Source organism: Erinaceus europaeus, chromosome 3, assembly GCF_950295315.1.
Source record: "Erinaceus europaeus chromosome 3, mEriEur2.1, whole genome shotgun sequence".
Classification (NCBI taxonomy): Eukaryota; Metazoa; Chordata; class Mammalia; order Eulipotyphla; family Erinaceidae; genus Erinaceus; species Erinaceus europaeus.
In genome coordinates this window covers 114,526,696-114,549,312 of record NC_080164.1, presented here as the reverse complement: position 1 = coordinate 114,549,312, position 22,617 = coordinate 114,526,696, and the positions used below count along the sequence as shown (strand labels likewise).

Sequence of the window (22,617 nt, the reverse complement as noted above, 5' to 3'; positions counted from 1 at the left end):
GGGGCTGAGGCACCGCAGCACCCGGGGTGCCAGTCCCAGCCTGAGCCCAGGCGGTGGAAGCCGGACAAACTCGGCCAGAGTCCAGTTGAGCCAGCTAGGCACCCCCATCCCCGGCTGCCGTGGCCGGCACCCTGGGGTCGCGCCTACCCCGGGGTGCGGGCTGTGCGCCCCGCCGGGCGAGAGGGGAGCGCGCCAGGTGGGGGGAGGCGGGGGCAGGCGGGGCAGCCCGTTTCTCCCCAGACTTGCCCCCCCGCCCCGCCGCCGGGCTCGCAGACTCGGGGCTCCCCGGCTCCGTGGCTCCGCCCGGGTTGAGGTGGGGGTGGGGTGAGGGTGCACTTACTTTGTCGCTGGTGCTCTCGGTTTCGTGGTCGCCGCCGGCCGCCTCGCCCTCGCGGGGTGGGGGCGCCGCCCCCCCAGGGCCCGGGCAGCCCCCCCGGCGCCGCAGCTCCAACATCTCGGCTCCGCGTGATCGCCGCCTCCCGAGCCCCAAAGCCGAGCTGCACGGGCCCGCGGTTACCCCCGAAACGGCATCAACGAGAGAGTGAGCGCGCGCGGCGGCGGGCAGAGGTCGCCTTGGGGTGGGGGTGCAGGGTTCGGGGTGAGGGGTGCGGGGCGCGGGGTGCGGGCTCCGGCGCCCAGAGAGCGGGCGGAGCGCGGTGGCCAGTTGCCAGGTGCGCGCTCCAAGAGGCCCAGGTGGGAGGCGACCTGACCGGGTCTCCGCGCTACACCGCACCACCCCGCCCCGGACTCGCCGCAGCCACCGCCCCCCCCCCCGCCCGCGGTCACGCGCACAGGCCCCGCCCCCTGCACTGCGGCGCTCCGCCCACGGGTGACGTCACTTTTCCACCCAGCGCAGGTGGGGGCGGTGCACAGGTGGGGGCTGCGCAGAACGAGGCGGGGCTGTACGCAGGTGGGGTCACACGCAGGAGAGTCCCCGTGCGCCCCCAAACGTTGACAGCACCGGCATCCCCACTCCCTAGGCCTCGGAGGAACCGCCTGCCACCTGGGCGGGTGAGATAGTGAGAGGTGACCCAGAGGAAACTGGTCTGGCAGGAAGGACTCCCTAGTCACAGTCTCCCAACTCTGCCTCACAGGCAGCTAGGGGTGCAGAAACCTTACTGACCGCACGTGCTGATCATCTGCTCACAAACCCACACTCTGTCCCCCAGTCTCCAACCCAAACCCTCACTCTGTCCCCCAGTCTCCATTCCAAATCCGCACTGTCCCTTCAGTCTACACCCCAAACCTAAGCTCTGTCCTCCTAAAAACTTGAGCTCTGAGTCTCACAAAATCCACTGCCCAGGGTCCAGGGAAAGTCTTTCTTGTCCTGGGAGTGAGAGTCCAGCCACTAGATCTCTCAAACCACTGAAGCTTGGAGAGGAAGGGCACTAGATCTGCATTAATTCCATTCTAAATCCTGATAGAAGACAATTCGTTTTCTTGACAGGTCTTTGCCACCAGGTCAGCACTGACAGACTGACAAATGGGAGAAAAGCAGAAAGAAGACACAGGACAAAACTCAGGAATATGCCTCTGTAAAAACAAAACAACAACATACAAGTCTCAAGGTCACTACTGACGCAGGAAGGGTAAGTGATGTTCTGAAACTGTAACAGCAAATGAGCTTAAAACAAAAAGTCAGAGACATTGAAAAGCAGAGTACAGGGACATCATGTTACTTCAAGATGAATCCTTAAAACTTTCAATTCACTTTAGGTCATTGCCACATTTTCAGAAGGATATAGAGAAATCAGTCAGTCTATCAGAAGAGTAACAAAAATCATAAAGGATGAGAAGTCCTCCCCTTTGAGTGATGGCCTCAGTGTGGCTTCCCTGGCAAGACAGATGACCATGGAGTGACAAGTAAATCAGTTGTTCTCCGTTCTTTTTATTTTTATTTATTTATTATTGAATAGAAACAGAGAAATTGAGAGGGAGAGAGAGAGACAGACAGACAGAGACAGACCATAACCTGCAGCCCTGTTTCACCACTTGTGAAGATTTCCCCCTGCATGTAGGGACTAGGGGCTTGAACCTGGGTCCTTGTACACTGTAATGTGTGCACTTAACCAGGTGCACCATCACCTGGTCTGTTCTTAAAGGTTTTTTTTTTTTTTTTCCCTTTTCTGTTCTCCATTCTTTGGGGTAGCTGAAATGAAGGACTGTGTGGCTATCCAGTGCAGATGGATGATAGAGAGGCTGCTAAGTGCATTCCATTCACACTGTTTCTGTTTCTGACTCTTTGCCTGCCCTTCCCAGCAAACATGGGCTTTTAGAAGTACTCCATTGGTCCAGTCCAACTTCCTTGGTCCAGTCCAACTTCCTGAACATGAAGATCTTGTGCCACAAATGCTTCTGTGTGGCAGTGTGACCTTGCTGATGTCATTGCACCTCAATGTCCACAGTTATGAAATGCATAGTATAGATGAATGGATATATAGTTATAAGATGGACGGTATAGTCAGCCTCCCAACTCACTCTTGCTTCTGGCACTAGACCTCTCTCATCAGAATCCAGCCTCCACCTGCTGATTCATTCTTCCAACCCCAGTCCATTGAGTTTACTTTGTATTTGTACGCTTGACTTACTACATGTTAACGGGTTATCAAGAAAGTCCTGATGCATTTCTGCATAGGAAAACATGTCATGACTTTTCCAACAACCTGATATGATTGAGGCAATCACAGCTGACTTTAGACTGTTGTTTGCAGACCTTTCCCATTTCTTTTTCTTTTACTTTAATATTTTTCAATCATTTTCCTAATTGGGAATCTTAACAATCCCTAAGTTTATTACATTTTGATAGCCATGAAGTCTGGCCTGCAATAGTCTGAAAGGCCTCAATTGTCATTTTCCTCAAGGTTAGTCTGCTAATGGGCATCATAGAGGCCGAAGCACATGCCTGTGCTAATTGCATAGGAGACATTTGACCAAGACTTGTTCAAAAGTGGAGAGTCCTTGCCTAAAGTAATAAGTTCATGACGCAGAGAAACATATTGTCACTCCCTTCCCTGCATCCCCTCTGAACTTCCACCCACTGAAGACATGTGTCTGCACTCACCTGAGGCTTAGTGAATTTCTGGAGAGATCCTGGTTGTATGTTGTTGAGTTCCCTCAAACCTTCTGCAGACTGGTATCACTCCCTTCTGGTGTGGGGATTTGAGCTGTTTTCCACAGCAGAGGCACCTAGCTACCTACTGGAATGTTCCCTGCTCACCCCGGGAAGAACTCAGCCAAGTGCTTGCATGTGTATAGATGCCCACATTATAGCTCTTGTTACTTGGCCTTTCTTTGTCTATTCCACCTCTGCTGCCTCTGTAAACAGGAGGTGGGAATTATTTTCTTTAGGCCTACCAGAGAAACATTCTTGAAGAATGGAACATCGTGAAAGAACAACTGATGTCTTCATGTTTTTGATGTACTACCAAGAAGTGAATCTAGGCTCTCATGCATGCATAATACAGCTGAGTTGTCCCCACCCCCCCCTCAGTTTTCTATCCTGTATTTATAGTCTACATAGAGAGAGAGATGGGCACAGAGAAAGAGAAGAAATATAGCCACAGGTCTCTCCCACCCATGAAGCTCCTCGAGTCCCTTCTATTGTGCTCCTGCCGGTCCCAGTTCAGGGTGCCAGATGCTGGGCTAGCTTCGCGGGCGGGAGAGAGATGACCAGGGACTCATGGCTGAGCTGGGAACACAGTCCAATCTTTATTGAGTGGGAATGCAGTTCGATCTATCTCTAATCACAATCCTGTCCTATATATATCTCCTGAGGCAGAAGTGTCAGGTCAGAAGAGGATGTATGTAGGATAGGGGGTGGGAAGAAAGAAAAAGCAGGAGAACCAGTGGGGATTAAACCAGTGCGGGTCTCAAAACAATGATTATGTAAATAGACCACAGAGTTAAGCAATGCAACAGAAGGGGTCTTAGAAGCAGAACAGCATGCTCCCATGTGGTGCCAGGGCTCCAATTCAGGGTCTCCTGTATAGCAAAATGTTCATATATTTATTTATTTATTTATTTATTTTTAACCAGAGCACTGCTTAGCTCTGGCTTGCAGTGGTGCAGGGGATTGAACCTGGGACTTTGGAGCCTCAGACATGAGAGCCTGTTTGCATAACCATTATGCTATCTACCCCTGCCCTATTTTTTTATTTCTTTATTGGGGGATTAATGGCTTTACAATTGACAAATACATGTTACATGTGTAACACTTCCCAGTTTTCCACATAACAATTCAATCCCCACTAGGTCCTCCTCTACCCTCCCACCCACCCCAGATTCTTTTTACTTTGGTGCAATACATCAACTCCAGTCCAAGTTCTGCTTAGTGTTTTCCCTTCTGATCTTGTTTTTCAACTTCTGTCTGTGAGTGAGACCAGCCCAAGATGTTCATATTTTTAGTGAAACGGCACAAGGAAACAGTATTGGAGCGAACAAATGACAGAGTGCAATTGGTAAAATTAGAACCACTGTTCTTGTGTCTTAGAAACAGTGGATTGGGGGCTGGGTGGTGGTGCACCTGGCTGAGTGCACATGTTACAGTGCACAAGGACTTAGGTTTGAGCCCCCGGTTCCCACCTGCACGAGGAAAGCTTTTCAAGTGGTTAAGGAGGTATGCAGATGTCTCTCTGTCTCTCTTCCTTTCTATCACACACTTCCCTCTCGATTTCTGGCTGCCTCTATCTAAAATAATTAAAGATAATAAAAAAATAATAAATACGGTAGTGAAGGAGGTCGGGAAATGGAAAGAAGCACCACTCTTAGAAAAAAAAAAGGAAGAAAGAAAGACTGGTTTCCACTTAACCCCCCCCAACTTCTAGCTGAAATTTAATTTCCTTTATATAACATTTCATCTCAGGAAGCTAAGGCATTATCCTAACTGAGGTAATTAGTCAGAGTTTAAATAACGGGTCTCTATGTAATGGTTTACAAAGCACTTTCACAGTGTTTCGCTCTCCTCAACAGCCCCTGCAGGTGTGATTTTTTTAAATTCTGCTTAAATGATAATGTTGAATATGGTCAGGTTGATGTGTTTCTGTAGGTGGTGATTTAGAGATGTTCAAGAGAGTGGTAACTGCCTTCAAATCACAGTGTGTCCATGGAGTAGGTGAAATAGATTGGTATGCTTGAAATTACATCATTGATCTCTACTTAACACGTAACTGAAAGTGTGTTGGGATCCATCAAGGTTTCATAAGTATAAGTCTAACTGACTTAGATGAAGCATTTGTTAAAAGTGCTAAAAGGGGCTGGGGAGACAGCTTAATGTTTCTGCAAAAGACTTTCATGCCTAATACTCTAAGGTCTCAGTTTGAATCCCCAGCAGCACCATAAGCCAGAGCTGAGCTGTACCCTTGGTCTTTTTCTGTATCTTTCCCAGTTAAAAAAAAAATCTAAAAAGTTAGAAGAGACTCATATAACTCCTAGAGAAGTAGAAACAAAGGATGCCTGCCAGGCTGCACTGGAGAGGCCCCCATAGCCTGCAGCATCTGGGGGAAGAGCACTGACTGCTGGGACCACTGTGGCCACTGCTGACTCTTCCCCATAAACTCTTGTTTATGTATATTTCAATAATGACACCTCTGAGATTAGAAAAATAAAAGCTGGAGTTCACATTTGTTGGAAGACATAACAAATACTATATATATATATATATATATATATATATATATATATATTTTGCTTCTAGGTTTATCACTGTCTGCATTACAAACCCACTGCTTCTGGAGGCCGTTTTTGTTTGCATTTTTACTAGATAGGACATAAATTGAGAGGGTAGGAAGAGATAGAGAAGGAAAGAGCAAAATAGGCACTTGCAGAACTGCTTCAGCACTTGTGAAGCATCCCTCCTGAAGGTGGGGAGCTGGGGACTTGAACCCGGATCCCTTCACAGGTCCTTACACTTTAACCTAGTGCACCACTTAACAGGTCCCCCAAATACCATATTTCTTTTTCTTTCTCTTTCAGACAATGTTTACATTGTAACCTCTCTCAAATTACAGTGTGTCCTACAGGCAATCTGATCAGAGAATGTGCCACACTGGAATCGGCCATTATACTTTTCTTAGCAATCCAAACTAACTAACTAACTAACTAACTAACTAACTAACTAAATAAATAAATAAAATAACAGTACATTTAAATATAATTGTTAAATGGAGTAAGTGAAGTGTAACATTTTAAAATATTGAGTATTGGGGGCCAGGTGGTAGCGCACATGGTTAAATGCACATGGCACAAAGCGAATGGACTGGCATAAGGATCCTGGTTTGAACCCCCAGCTCCCCACCTGCAGGTGAAGCAGGTTTGTATGTGTCTATCTTTCTCTCTCCCTCTCTGTCTTCCCTCCTCTCTCTATTTCTGTCCTACCCAACAACAATGACATCAATAACAACAATAATAATAACCACAACAACGATAAAACAACCAGGGCAACAAAAGGGAAAAAATAGCCTCCAGGAGCAGTGGATTTGTAGTGCAGGCACCAAGCCCCAGTTATTAACCTGGAGATTAAAAAAAAATTTTTTTTGACTATTATTGCTTAGGAAGACTCACACGTTGATTTTTCTAGATAGTTCAAACTATTGATAGTTGTATTTTTTTTCTTTTTATGAGTGGGTATTTAGTAAATATATAACTATAAGTGATTGCATTTTAAAATTTATTTATTTATATATTTATTTATTTTGGCTCCAGGGTTATTGCTGGGGCTCGGTGCCTGCACTATGAATCCACTGCTCCTGGAGGCCATTTTGTTGCCCTTTTTGTTGGTGTTATTGTTGGGACAGAGAGAAATCAAGAGAGGAGGGGAAGACAGAATGGGAGAGAGAAAGATAGACACCTGCAGACCTGTTTCACCGCTTGTGAAGCGATCCCTCATGCAGGTGGGGAGCATGGGCCTCAGATCGGGATCTTTTTGCTGGTTCTTGCACTTTCTGCCCACTGCGCTACCGCCTGGCCCCCAGATGACTGCATTTTTAAAATGAAAAAAAAAAAAAGCAGTCAGGGCGGTAGCGCAGCGGGTTAAGCGCACGTGGTGCAAAGCGCAAGGACCAGCACAAGGATCCCAGTTCCCAGTTCGAGCCCCCCAGCTCCCCACCTGCCAGGGAATCACTTGACAGGCGGTGAAGCAGTTCTGCAGGTGTCTCTTTCTCTCCCCCTCTTTGTCTTCTCCTCCTCTCTCCATTTCTCTCTGTCCTATCCAACAACGACATCAATAACAACAACAATTACAACAACAATGAAAAAACAAGGGTAACAAAAGGGAAAATAAATAAATAAATATTAAAAAAATAAAATGAAAAAAAAACTTTTATATCTCCATGATCTCATAGAAGAGGAAAAAAATGGGGTGGTGGTCTGGGAGGTGGCACAATGGATAAAGCATAGGATTCTCAACCATGAGGTCCTGAGTTTGATCCCTGGCAGCACATGTACCGGAGTGATGTCTGGTTCTTTTTCTCCTCCTATCTTTCTCATGAATAAATAAATAAATTCTTTAAAGAAAAAAAAAAGGGGTGTCAACAAATGGCTCACTCAGTTAGAGCGCACATGTTAGCATGCAGGTGGACCAGAGTTTGAACTGTAGACCACTTCATGGGAACTTCAGAAACAATGGGGTAGTGTCTTGCTTTCTCTTTCTCTCTCTCTCTCCATCTCTAAAACATAAAGAGAACAAAATAACTGTCCAGAGTGATAGAGATATGCAGGCATTGAGACCCAGTGACAACCCTAATAGAACAAAAAGAAGGAAGAAAAAGGGGAGGGAGAAAGAGAGAGAGAGAGGAAGAGAAAGGGAAAGAAAAAGAAAAAGAGAAAGACTGGTCAATCTTTGTTGGCATATGTGAGAACTAATTTTTTGTAAAGTATCAAAAGGGAAATTATTTCATCAGATAATCTATTTATCCCTGCATATTACAAAAGAGTTACAAGTTTAGCTGTATTTCTAGTAATACTTATACACTGTTGCCCTTCTTTTCTCATAATTTGCTTTAATAGAAATATTTTTGTTATATTTTGAGAGACTTAAATAATTTAGTCACCAAATAAACTCTAATCTCCCAAATTATTGCAGAGATTAACTTAATCTCATCTATCCTCTTAACAATATTTCCTGCCTTGATCACTGAGTAGTGGGTGTTCTTTTTTGCATCTAACTAGTCTAGGTTTATGTACGGGAGTGGAAAAGGGACTGTGTTCTTCTATTGTGACTTTTAGGTAGTTGCCAAGACTGTATTTGGGTGGGCCAGAGTGATTGTTCACACAAAATGTTTTGAGAAAGATCTGATAGTACAGTGTGTGTGTTTTGTCAACAAACCTGACTTCAGCAACATACCATTCAGGCTATAAATACTAGACTGTTGTGTTTACAAAGCAGATGACAAAATGACTCACACTGACTGAGTTTTACCAAGTTATTTCCAATCTATTTGAAGAGGATGTTAGTGATGCAGTAAATGGATTATATACAAGGGTACTGAAAGTCTCGCAAGACAAAACTTTGACTACCTTGCAAAGCAGAGATCCTTGTCACTGGGAAGCCATGTCTAGAGAGAACATATAAAGAGTATCAGTCTGGATTAAAGACACCACTCAGAACTTTGAGCTCAATGACTCAATGAGAAGAGAAATTCCCAAGTGTTACTAAACATGGAGGATTAAGGCACATGATACGAAGCACAAAGACCTGCATAAGGATTCTGATTAGAGCTCCTGGCTCCCCATCTGCAGGGGGTTTGTTTCACAAGCAGGGAAGCAGGTCTGCAGGTGTCTGTCTTTTCTCCTTCACTGTCTTCCCTCCTCTCTCAACTTCTCTCTGTCCTATGCAACAACAACAACTTCAGTAATAACAGAAACAACAATGGCAAGAAAATAGAAAAAATGGATTCCAAGAGGAGTTGATTCGTAGCACAGGAACCGAGCATTGTGATATCCCTAGAGGGAAAAACAAACAAAAAAAAAACAAACATGGAGGACACAGATCATTATCAACAGAACAATGTCAGGAAAACTTCCCAAGCTGTAGCACTGGAAAGAGAGAGTCCTGGCTGTTCTTGCATTGGGCATCAGACACTGCCTAGCTGTCATGCTGGCATTATCTGAAACTCAGAGCAATTCACCTTTAGCTGTTGCCTCAGGCCAACAGAGCGGATGAGATGAGGCCGATTCTCTAAGATGCAGGCTTTCAGTTAATCCTCATATACAATTAAATAATGTGCTCCAAAACACGTTACTAGATGAAAATATGTACAATATTACATAGCACTTATACATGTGCATTTGTACAGGTAAGGCTGTGGAAATATATAAGCAGAGAAAATCGAGCCAACAGCTAATAGTGGTCACAAAACGCCACAGAAAATAAACAGCAGTTTATTTCTCAGAGTTCTGGAGCCTGAAAGTCCAAGATTCAGGTGCTAGTAGGATCAGATTCTTGTGAGGGTCCTCTTAGATGTTGTAGGCTAGGCTGCAGTCTTGCATCCTTACAAGGCAGCCAGGAGGAAGGGGAAACAAGCTCTCTCTTGTTCTGGAAAGAGTTCCTGTTCCAGAGGACTCCACCCTCCTGGCCTCATTTAATTCCAAAAATCCTCCTCCTAGAAGCATTACAATGTGAAATATGGGAGATGGGAGCGGAGTGACACAACCCTTCAGTCAGCATCAATTAACCTTGAGCAACTAGACTATTCTACAGATTTGCATGAATGAAAGTTCATTTGTGGAAACATGGTAACTATGTACCTGTTCTCGTCCTATCAGTAGTTAATGGTAATGTACGTAACTTTATCCAATAGAGCATGTAAATAATTTAAAGTCAAAATCCCATTTGAACTAACTTTTAAGTATCCCTCTGATTTGCCTCTGTCAGATGGCTCTTCCCCCCCTGCCCCCCGCCGTGTCCATAGTGCCTATTCAGCCTTTGAGAAAATCATCAGATCTTGTCCATCAAGCAGAGAACTTGATGTTTCTTAAGAGTCCGGTAGTCTCAGCTGAGTAGCTTTCATAGCAAGTAGCAAAAGGCTGAATGCTTTAATGTGGTAAAATATGCTAATAGATATGATTTTCCTTTTATCCTTCTCCACCTTTTTTTCTTTCTTTTTATTCTCTATAGTCAAGGCCAGGACAAATGTTAAATATTTCACACTGTCTTGTGGACCAATATTCTTTCATCCCCTAGCCCAAGAGTGGATGGAAATACAAGTGTTTGGGCTTACTATGAGCAGAATTTAGGGATGCCAGATTTAGGAAACAAAAATAGGGCCTAGGAGGAGGCACAATGAGTAGGGTGCTGAACTTGGAAGCATGACATTCTAAGTTTAATCACTGCTATACCATATGCTAGAGTGATGCTTTGGTTCTCTCTCTCCCTCTCTGTATCTTGTGCTAATAAATAAATAAAATCAGTGGCCAGGCAGTAACACACCAGGTTAAGTGCACATAGTATGAGAGGGTCCCGGTTCGAGCTCCCAGCTGCAACCTGCTTAGGGGGTGGAGGGGTTGCTTTACAAGTGGTGAAGCAGGTCTGCAGGTGTCTATCTTTCTCTCCCCTGCTCTGTCTCTCCTCTCTCAATTTCTGTCTATACTATTCAACAACAACAACAAAAAAAAATGGAAAAGATAGCCACCAGGAGCAGTGGATTTGTAGTGCTAGTACTGAGCCCCAGTGATAACCCTGGAGGCAAAATAAATAAATTAATGAAATATTAAAAAAAAGAAAAGATTGGAGTAGGGCACAAAAGTAAAAAAAAAGTAAGGGTAGATGTTCGGCTTCACGGGGCGGGAGGGGATGGGATGGGACACAGTCTTTTGGTGGTGGGAATGGTGTTTATGTACACTCCTATTAATGTAAATAATATAATATAAATATATAATATAAATCACTAGTTAATATGAAAGGGGGAAAACTGATTGAATGTCTCAAACTTTTTAAAGCACAGACTGAGTCATTTTAATACATAGGCTGAGTCTTTGATATGTTGACTCTCTTAAGAGTTTAGACCAGGGAGAACAGAAGTAACTGGTGGCACAGCTATATACAAATAATGTCAAAGGACATACATTATGGTGATGTGTATGATACATCAAATCCTAAACAAAGAGATATTTCAAAGTTAACCCAATTGCCAAATAATGTGATTATAGCAATAACTATCTATTATCTTCTTAAACCCTAAGATAGCAGGAACCTCCCGCTTCCTCTATAGAGCCTATTATTTCCCACAGTCCTGGAACCTCCAGGGTGGGGCTCACTCTCCTGCATGCTTCTCTCAATTCATACCAAATGATATTGCATCCGCTGATCCCAACCTAATCAACACAATGAGTACTACCTCAGCATGCTTCAGGTGTGGAATGTCAACCCTTCAACCTCATTACTTTGGTGAGACTTTTCCTTTCATAGTATTCTCTAATTCGATTCCATGAGGTTTACTTCCTAACAAAGTCCCAAAACCTAGATATAGACCAGGTTCTGTGAGATAGAGCATATGTTCACATGTATCCATATTTTAGGGCAAAATATATACCTGAAAACAAAAATACATGTCTGTAGTGAGTCAGTATAAAGTTCATAATGAGATAATAGTGTCTACTTAGACTTAGATACCCTCCTACTTCCTATTACAGTTCTCTCACTCACTACAAAGCTAACCTTATCAAAGCAAGGACTGCAAAAGCTGAATAAGGGCAAAAGACTAGCATCCTTTAACGACGACTTTTTAGTCACCATCAGGCCATCCCGTCAGCTGGGGCCCTAACTGGGGAGTCCTGAGATTCCCAAACAGACATGATGGGCCTAGACCCTCTCTCCATTGTTATCAGTCATTTATATCAGGAACAACACAATAGACTCCTTTGTGGGCCCCCATAGGACCTTGCCCTCAACCTGGATCAACAATGGTAGAGAATGTTCCATCCTCCGAAGGGAGGATGGACAATATACTCTATGCTACACCTGAGGAAGATGGGTCCTGATATTAGGGCAGCTTGGAATGTTCCTACTCATAAGCCACAGAATGTGAGCTCAGATCTACAGGGATGCAGAGGTCACATAGGTTCCTAAACTGAATATAGCAGGGCTCCAGATCACATCAAATTGATGGGGTTTACAGTCAACAATATTTATACCCCTTTCCCATATTAGGGAGCTACTCTCTTCCCTGATCCAGCTTTCTGGTCCTTTTTCCAGCCATGATGTCATCTCCCCAGACAATAACTTGGATCCACCTGCATATCAGATTTCAGGCTCAGGGGAAAAAGAAAAAAAAAAAAAAAAAAAAAAAACCTAGTGTAGGCACACGCCCTTTGGAATATAACTAAAATATGCCTACTAGCTATCTACAAAATGGAGGATCCCCCAACTCTTCATCTGCACTATTCCAGCCTTTAGGTCCGTGATTGGTCAACAATTTGTTTGGGCTTTGTATGTTAACTCTCTTTTCAACCACCGGGCTCCAGATCCTAGCATGATGCCAACCAGACTTCTCTGTACAGACAACCCCACCAATGTGTCCTGGAGCTCTGCTTCCACAGAGACCCACCCCACTAGGGAAAGAGAGAGGCAGGCTGGGAGTATGGATCAACCTGTCAACACCCATGTTCAGCGGGGGAAGCAATTACAGAAGCCAGACCTTCCATCTTCTGCATCCCACAATGACCTTAGGTCCATAATCCCAGAGGGATAAAGAATAGGAAAGCTATCAGGGGAGGGGATGGGATATGGAGTTCTGGTGGTGGGAATTATGTGCAGTTATACCCCTCTTATCCTATAGTTTAGTCAATGTTTCCTTTTTATAAATAAAAAATTTTAAAAAATAAAAGAACAAAAGAAAAAAAATAAAGGATGTCCAGTTGCATTTAAATTTCAAAGAAACAACAAATAATTTAGTATATGTATATAATTCTTATACTTTATGTATTTACTGGGTAGAGAGAGAGAGATTGAAAGAGGTATGGGAGATGAACAGGAAGAGAGACACCTGTTGCCTGCCTTCACTGCTCCTGAAGCTTCCTCCACTACAAGTGGGGCCCAGGGGTTTGAGCCTGGGTTCTTACACATGGTAATGTATGTGTTCTACCAGGTACAACACCAACCCACCTCAGTTTAAGTAAATAATTAAATGTATTTGGACACAAGGGCACTGTAAACTATAAATCAGTTACCTGTCACTAATCTCTAGCTTATCAGCTCCCTATTTATCTAGGAAGCCCTTACATTTCTTGCTCTTCAGTGTTCATAAAGTACTTTTAAGATAATAATTAAATGAAGTTGCTCAGCAAAATCTAGATATACATTTTGAAACTTCATCAGATTATCTAAATGATATCCTTTATCATAAAGTACTGCTATTTTGATATTGAGATTATGTATATATAGTGACTGTGTTATAATAATAGTGCTTGCATAATAATAAGATATTCATGGGCCCCTTGGGGACAAATCTAAAATAGACTTCTTAGCTTCTTCCCACATGAAGACCCCAAATCTCATGTGCTCTATTCTTACCTTTAGGTTCCTGATTATTAAACAATTTGTTCTGCTTTATATCTTAATGCTTTTTAGCCACCAAATTGCAGATGCTACCATGATACCAACCTGACTTCGCTAGGCAGACAACCTCACCAAAGAAAGAAACTCTACCTCTCCAGAGCCCTGCCCCAACATGACAAGATAGAAACAGGGTGGGGGTATAGGTTGACCTGTCAATACCCTTGTCCAGCTGCGAAGTAACTACAGAAGCCAGAACTCCCACCCTCTGCACCCTATAAAGATCTTTGGTCCATACTCCCAGAAAGATAAAGAATAGGAAGGCTTCTGATGGAGGGGATGGGATATGGAACCCTGGTGGTGGAAATTGTATGGAATTGTACCCCTCTTATCCCACAATCTTGTTGATCATTATTAAATCACTAATAAAAAATAAATAAAATAAAATAAATCTGTTAAGAGGGTAGGTCTTTTGTTATGTTCTTATTCCTGTCTTTACCCCCACCAAAAATAGAATCTAAAAGAAAGTTTTAGAGAGGATGGATATATCTATAGCCCTGTTAACTCATTTAATTATAAATAATACAACATATTCGCAGCATATATGTATATTCAGTGTTTATTAGAAATGGAAATTTAATGAGACATCCCATACTTTATAAGGCAAACAAATAACCAGAATGTGAATTGAGATAATCTTTTCCCCTAACTTGACAGTTCGAGTAAATTTAGACTAGTAACTCATAACATAAAATATGAGAAATGGTACAAAAATTTTGCCTTTGAGATTTTATCTTTTTTTTTTAATTGGGGAATTAATGTTTTACATTCAACAGTAAATACAATAGTTTGTACATGCATAACATTCCCCAGTTTCCCATTTAACAATACAACCCCCACTATGTCATTTATCATCCTTCATGGACCTATATTCTCCCCACCCACCCACCACAGAATCATTTACTTTTGTGCAATACGCCAATTCCATTTCCGGTTCTACTTGTGTTTTCTTTTCTGTTCTTGTTTTTCAACTTCTGCCTGAGAGTGAGATCATTCCATATTCATCCTTCTGTTTCTGACTTATTTCACTCAACATGATTTTTTCAAGGTCCATCGGCTGAAAATGGTGAAGTCACCATTTTTTACAGCTGAGTAGTATTCCATTGTGTATATATACCACCACTTGCTCAGCCACTCATCTGTTGTTGGACACCTGCGTTGCTTCCAGGTTTTGGCTATTACAAATTGTGCTGCCAAGAACATATGTGTACACAGATCTTTTTGGATGGATGTGTTGGGTCCCTTAGGATATATCCCCAGGAGAGGAATTGCAGGGTCATAGGGTAGGTCTATTTCTAGCCTTCGGAGAGTTCTCCAGACTGTTCTCCACAGAGGTTGGACCAATTGACATTCCCACCAGCAGTGTAGAAGGGTTCCTTTGACCCCACACCCTCTCCAGCATTTGCTGCTGTTACCTTTTCTGATGTATGACATTCTTACAGGAGTGAAGTGGTATCTCATTGTTGGCTTTATTTGCATTTCTCTGACAATCAGAGACTTGGAGCATTTTTTCATGTGTTTCTCAGCCTTTTGGATCTCTTCTATGGTGACTATTCTGTCCATGTCCTCCCCCCATTTTTGGATGGGGTTATTTGTTGTCTTGTTATTGAGTCTGGCAAGCTCTTTATATATGTTGGTTATTAAACTCTTATCTGATGTATGGCATGTAAAGATCTTCTCCCATTCTGTGATGGGTCTCTTTGTTTGGGTAGTGGTTTCTTTTGCTGTGAAGAAGCTTTTTAATTTGATGTAGTCCTATAGGTTTATACTTGCCTTAGTCTTCTTCGTAATTGGATTCATTTCATTGAAAATGTTTTTAAAATGTATGTGGAAAAGAGTTCTGCCAATATTTTCCTCTAAGTATTTGATAGTTTGTGGTCTAACATCCAACTCCTTGATCCACTTGGAATTTACTTTTGTATTTGGTGAAATACAGTGATTCAGTTTCATTCTTCTGCATGTTTCAACCCACTGTTTCCAACAACATTTGTTGAAGAGACTCTGCTTTCCCTATGTAATAGTCTGGGCCCCTTTGTCAAAGATTAGATGTCCATAGGTGTGGGGCCTCATTTCTGGGCTCTCAATTCTATTCCACTGGTCAGTGTGTCTGTTCATGTTCCAGTACCAAGCAGTTTTGATGACAATGGCCCTATAATAAAGTTTGAGATCTGGGAGTGTGATGCCTCCAGTTCTGTTCTTTCTTCTCAAGATTATTTTGGCAATTCTAGGTCTTTTCTGGTTCCAGATAAACATTTGTAGCATTTTTTCTATTCTCCTAAAAAATGTGATTGGGATCTTGATGGGGATAGCATTAAATTTGTAGATGGCTCTGGGTTATATATTCATTTTGATGATATTAATTCTTCCAACCCATGAACATGGAATATCTTTCCACTTCTTTGTGTCTTTTTCAATTTCTTTGAGTAGTGACTCATAATTTTCAGTACACAAGTCTTTCACTTCCTTGGTTAGATTTACTCCTAGATATTTTATTGTTTTTGTTGCTGTAGTAAAAGGTATTGATTTCTGGATTTCAATTTCTTCTTAGTGTTTGCATAGAGGAATGCCACTGACTTTTGAATGTTAATTTTATAGCCTGACACCTTACTGTATTGCCTGATGATTTCCAAAAGTTTCTTGCTGGATTCCTTAGGTTTTTCCATGTATGCTATCATGTTATCTGCAAATAAGGAGAATTTGACTTCTTTTCTTCCAGTCTGTATGCCTTTAATTCCTTGCTCCTGCCTGATTGCTATGGCAAGAACTTCCAACAGTATGTTGAATAGTAATGGTGATACTGAGCAGCCCTGTCTAGTACCTGATCTGAGTGGAAATGCTTCCAGTTTTTCACCATTGAGTATGATGTTGGCTGTAGGTTTGCTCTATATAGACTCATCATTTAGCTCCATTATGTCTTTATTGATTTTCTGCCTGGATGATCTGTCAAGTTGAGAGAGACTAGGGTGTTAAAGTCCCCTACTATGACTGTGTTACTGTTAATATATTGCTGTAGCCCTTTCAGTAAAAGTTTGATGAATTTAGATGGCTTCTCATTGGGTGCATAGATGTTAATAATTGTTAAGTCCTCTTGATTGACTGATCCTCTGAGCATTAAGTAGTGTCCATTCCTATCTTTTTTAATCTTATCTATTTTAAAGTCTGTCATGTCAGATATGAGAATAGCTGTTCCTGCCCTTTTTTATGGGCCATTGGCTTGTATGATAGTTTTCCATCCTTTCACTTTAAGTCTGTGTTTGTCTTGTTGAGTTAGGTGGGTTTCCTGTAGACAGCATATTGTTGGGTTGTGTTTTCTGATCCATCTTCCTACTCTGTGTCTTTTAATAGGTGAATTCAGGCCATTCACATTTATTGATATCAAAGATTGAAGATATTTAACACCATTCTTGTAGAGTTTTAGAGTGTTTTGATATATGTCCTATTTGTGGTGGTCTAATTGTATAGGAGACCTTTCAGAACTTCTTTCAGGGCAGGCTTGGTGATAGTTGATTCCTTCAACTGTTGCTTGTCTGAGAAGGTTTTGATGCCTCCATCTAGTCTAAATGACAGTCTAGCAGGATATAGTATTCTTGGCTAAAAGCCTTTCTCATTGAGCACTCGATAGATATCTTGCCATTCTCTTCTGGTCTGTAGTGTTTGTATGGAGAAGTCTGCTGCTAATCTTATGGGTTTTCCTTTGTAGGTGACTCTTTGTTTTTCTCTTGCAGCCTTCAGGATCCTTTCTTTATCCTTATTCCTTTCCATTCTAAGTATGATATGTCTTGGTGTCTTTAGGTCTGGGTTAATTCTGTTTGGGACCCTCTGGGCTTCTTGAATCTTTATGTCTTTGATGTTGTCTAGACTAGAGAAGTTTTCAGCTATTATGGCCTGGAAAATGCTTTCTTCCTCTCCTTCTTTCTTCCTCTGGTATGCCAATAATGCGTATATTGTTTCTTTTGAAGTCATCCCATAGGACTCTGTTGTTGTTTTCAGCATCTCTTAGTCTCTTTTTGAGATCTCTTACTTCTTTCTTAGTTGTCTCTAATTCGTCCTCAGTCTTGCTAATTCTGTCTTCAGCCTCATAGTTTCTATTCTCTCTGCCCTCTACTGTTTTCTGGAGTTCATCTATTTTGTTGCCCTTCTCTGATACTGTTTTAGCTTGTTCAGCTAGTTGCATTCTTAGCTCAGCGATTTCAGCTTTCAGCTCTCTAATAACCATGAGATAATTAGTATTTTCTTCCATATTCTCATTTGTTGTTCCTGCATTTCTGATTACAATTTTTTCAAATTCTTTACTCACTCCTGTGATTATTTCCTTAGCTAATGTTTGGATGTTGAACTCGTTATTTTGTGCTTCACCCTCTGGATGATTTTTAGCTGGACTCTTGTCCTGGTTCGATTCTCCAATATTTTTTCTTGTTGTTTTAACCATTTTATATATTATGTTATGAGTTCCCTTTATCAGTACTTTTCAAATTATTGATCACTATTGCCTGGATTGACTTGTGTCTAAGGAAGTTAATTAAAGGGTTCACAGTGGTGGAAGTTAACAGTTGTTTCAATCCCTGAGTTGGAGCTCAGTGGGTTAAAAGCCTCTTTTTTTTTCTTCCCTGTAGGCTATGGGAGCCTGAGGGCTTTAAAACTATCAATAGGCTTCTTAGCTTAATCACTGACTCCTGACCAAGAGATAAAGCAGGGTGTGGCAGAGATAATCCAGTGGTTATGCAAAGAGACTTTCACAGGCCCTCAGCTATGCCACCGAGGTATAGGTCTTCTCCTGAGTTTCCTGGTTAGATCTTTGTCCCCTGGTGTCCCTCCCTGTTGCTGCTTCAGATTCTGAGGGTAGTAGCAATGGAGACTCAGAGTTGCACTTGGTGAGTCTCTGGGGAGTCCTCTCCTCCCTTAAGCTGTCCCCTTGTTGGTGGAGCAGAATGGAGGTGGTGTCTCAGCTGATAAACTGCTGAACTGTTAGCAGTCACTTAATCTCTCCTTAGGCTCCTCTCTCCTCTCTGTCACCAGCCACACGTGTTTGTACTCACCGGTGTTTTACTGGGTTCCTGTGGTCATTCTAGTGCTGTCTTGTTTCGGTCCCAGGTGGTCTCCTTTGGTATTCCTAGTTGATCCGGGAGAGGAGAGGAGAGGAGAGGAGAGGAGAGAAAGTGATCTGCTGTTCGTAGCTCTGCCTCCGGAAGTTGAATCCGATTTTATCCTTTCTTTGCTGTTATTTTTATTTGTTTATTTTGGTCATCTCTGAAGCTTCACCAAATAGTACAAAAATATTGCCACTGAGATTCTTTAATTTATTATTGTTTTGGTCACTTCTAGGGCTTCACTGCTTAGGGATGACTTCTTCAGAGAGGGGAGAGAAAGATAGGCAGGCACGGTGGTAGTGTGCCTGGTTGAGTGCACACACTACAGTGCACAGTGGAGCCCCAGACCCCACCTGCAGGTGGAAAGCTTCATAAATGATTAAGCAGTGCTGCAGGTGTCTCTCTCTCTCCCTCTCTATTACCCCCTTCCCTCTCAATTTGTGATTGTCTCTATCCAATAAATAAATAAAGATAATTAAAATATATTTTTAGATACACAGATAAAGAGAGAGAGTCCACAGCACAGATTCTGCCCCTCATGAACTTAACCTGGAGGTTTATTATTGTTTTGTTTTTTTTTTGCCTCCAGGGTTATTGCTGGGGTCCAGTGCCTACACTATGAATCCACTGCTCCTGGCAGCCATTTTTGTTGTCCTTGCTGTTGTTGCTGGATAGGACAGAGAGAAATTGAGAGAGGAGGGGAAGACAGAGAGGGGGAGAGAAAGAAGGACACCTGCAGACCTGCTTTACTACTTGTGAAGCAACCCCCTGCCTGGGGGGAGCCGAGGGCTTGAATCGGGATCCTGGTGCTGGTCCTTGTGCTTCGTGCCATGTGCACTTAACCTGCTGTGCTACATCCTGAACCCCCACCTGGAGTTTCTTTAAAAAAATTTTGTTCTTTATTGGGGGATTAGTGATTTATAGTTGACAGTGAAATACAGTTGTTTGTACATGTGCAATATTTCTCAGTTTTCCACATGACACCTAGATTCTCCTATGCCATCATGTTGCAGGATGTGAACATACTCCCCCCCACCACTACCACCCTAGAGTCCTTTACTTTGATGTAAAACATCAAATCCAGTCCAACTTCTACTTTGTTTTTTCCCTTCTGTTCTTATTTTTCACCTTCTGCTACAAACATAGGTATACACATATCTTTTTGGACGGGGTCTCTTTGTTTATATGGTAGTTTCTTTTGCTGTGCAGAAGCTTTTTAATTTGATGTAGTCACATTGTTTTATTTTTGTTTTAGTCTTCCATGCAATAGGATTTATATCATTGGAGATGCCTATAAAATTTAGATGAAAAAGAGTGCTGCCAATATTTTCCTTTAAGTATTTGACCGTTTTGGGGGCTGAACAGTGGTGCACCCAGTTAAGTGCACATAGTACTAAGTGCAAAGACTGGCACAAAGATCCAAGTTTGAGCCCCTGGCTCCCTACCTGCTACACAGTCTTTCTTTCTCCCCTTCCTCTCTCAATTTCTTTCTGTCCTGTTGAATAAAATTGAAGGAAAAAAAAATGACTGCCAAGATTGGTGGATGTGCAGTGTTGGCACCAAGCCCCAGTGATAACCCTGGAGCAAAATAGTAATAGTAATAATAATAATTTGATAATTTTGGCACTTGAACTCTGACCACTGTGTATATCTTCAGGACTTGAGTGCAGTGCTTAGGGACAATGGCTTTTTTAAAAAATTGATTTAATAATGATTGACAAGATCATAGGATAAGAGGGGGTACAATTCCATACAATTCCCATCTCCAGAGTTCTGTATCCCATCTCCTCCATTGGAAGCTTTCCTTTTTTTTTTTTTTTAATAATGATCAACAAGATCATAGGATAAGAGGACTACAGTTTCACACAATTCCTACCAGAGTTCCGTATCCCACCCCCTCCATTGGAAGCTTTCCTTTCCTTTTTTTTAAAAAAATAATGATCAACAAGATTGTAGTAGGAATAGAGGAGTACAATCCCACATATTTCCTATCACCAGAGTTCTGTATCCCACCCCCTCCACGGCAAGCTTTCCTATTCTTTATCCCTCTGGCAGCATGGACCCAGGATCATTATGAGGTGCAGAAGGTGGAAGGTCTGGCTTTTGTAATTGCTTCTCCGATGGACATAGTGGGGCAGGGCTCTGGAGAGGTGGAGTTCCAGGACACATTGGTGAGGTTGTCTGCCCAGGGAAGTCAGGTTGGCATCAACATCTGCACAGCATCTGCTACTTGGTGGCTGAAAAGCGTTAAGATGTAAAACAGAACAAATTGTTTAATAATCAGGAACCTAAAGGCAAAATAGCAGAAGGGATTTGGGGTTTCCATTATGGAAAAAGCTAGTAAGTCTATTTTAGGCATATTCCAAGGGGTCCACAACTTTACTAATTTTTGCCTGAGCCTGACAGCTAACATGCAGGTGGGCCAAAGATATTGTTTGGGGAGATGGTATCAGAGTTGGAAATAGGACTAGAAAACTGAATCAAGGAAGAGAGTAGCACTCAAACACAGGGAATGGATATAAATATTGTTAACTGTAAACCCCATCGATTTGTTCTGAGGCCCATATTCAGCACAGGAACCTATGTAACCTCTGCATTCCTGTAGGTCTGAGCTCACACTCTGTAGTCATAGCCTGGAACATTCTAGGCTGCACTCATTTTAGGACTCGTCTTCCTTGAGTGGCAGCACATGTTGACCTTTGGAGAGTGAGGCAGTCTCATACATTGTTGTTCCACATTGAGAGCAAGGTCCTGTAGAGGCCTACAATAGGGTCCACTATGTTGTTCCTGATGGAGATGACCGGTGATAGTGGAGAGAGGGGTCTGTTAGAGGTCTTGGCCCAGCATGTCTGTGTGGGAATCCCAGGTTTCCCTGAGTAGGGCCCTGGATGATGGGGTGGCCTGGTAGTGACCAAAAGAGCCATCATTAACATATGCCAGTCTCTTGCCCATATCCAGCTTTTATAGTCCTTACTTTGGCAAGTTTAGCTTTGGAGTGATTGAGGCAAGTGAAATAGGAAGTAGGTGAGGAGTGTAGCTAGGTCTAAGTAAAGACTATTTGATTAAGTCCATTATGGTGTCTTTTTTTTAGGTCTTTCTACTTGCAGGGACAATGGCTTTTTTTAGGTGGGAAATCCCAGCTTGCAATTCTGTTTTGTCACCTCCTTCCTGGACATGACTATGCCTTTGGCTAACTATTTAACTTCCCCACCTCCTCACCTGTAAAACTGAAGGAAGAAGTTTAATATAAACTTCGAGGGAAAAAATTGACTGTATGTCTTAAACTTTTTAAAACATATACTGAGTCTTTTTAATACATAGGCTGAGTCTTTGATATGTTGACTGTCTCAAAAGCCTAGACCAGGGAGAACAGAAGCAACCGGTAGCACAGCTATATACAAGATGTTGGGTATTGTATACCAAAGCCTAAAAAAGGGATTTTTCAAAGTTAACACAATTACCAAATAATATGATTATAACAATAACTATCTATTGTCTTCTTGAACCCTAAGACAGCAGGAACCTCACATTTCCACTATAGAGCCTATATTTCCCCCAGTCCTGGAACCTTAGGGTGGGGCGCACTTTCCTGCATGCTTCTCTCTATTCATATCAAATAATATTGCATCCGCCAATCATGACCTAATCAACGCAACGATTGCCACCTCAGCATGCTTCACTTCAGACTGTGTCCAGAGACTTCAGGTTTGGAATTCCAACCCTTCAGCTTCAATACTCGGGTGAGACTTTTCCTTTCATAATATTCTCTAATTCCATTCCAGGTGTTTCACTTCCTAACAAAGTCCCAAAACCTAGATATAGACCAGGTCCCCTGAGATAGAGCATATGTTCACATGTATCCATAAACTAGGGCAAAATATATACCTGAAAGCAAAAGTACATAATAGTCTGCAGTGAGTACCCCCCAACACTTCATCTGCACTATTCCAGCCTTTAGGTCCATAATTGTTCAATAATTTGTTT

General features: G+C 42.3%; 1 protein-coding gene and 1 long non-coding RNA gene across 3 annotated transcripts in view; one reads left to right on the top strand and one right to left on the bottom strand.

Moving 5' to 3' along the window:
- Positions 1 to 946, bottom strand: part of CDS1 (CDP-diacylglycerol synthase 1) — a 75,107-nt gene extending 74,161 nt beyond the window's left edge. The window contains exon 1 of the mRNA XM_007525028.3: positions 341 to 946. Within this exon, the coding sequence (XP_007525090.1) occupies positions 341 to 454 (114 nt within the window). The 5' untranslated portion in view covers positions 455 to 946. The remainder of the gene's footprint in view (positions 1 to 340) is intronic.
- Positions 947 to 1,451: 505 nt separating this feature from the next.
- Positions 1,452 to 22,617, top strand: part of LOC132537692 (uncharacterized) — a 36,402-nt gene continuing 15,236 nt past the window's right edge. For both annotated transcript variants that reach the window (XR_009549154.1, XR_009549155.1), the window contains exon 1: positions 1,452 to 1,589. This is a non-coding gene — a long non-coding RNA (uncharacterized LOC132537692). The remainder of the gene's footprint in view (positions 1,590 to 22,617) is intronic.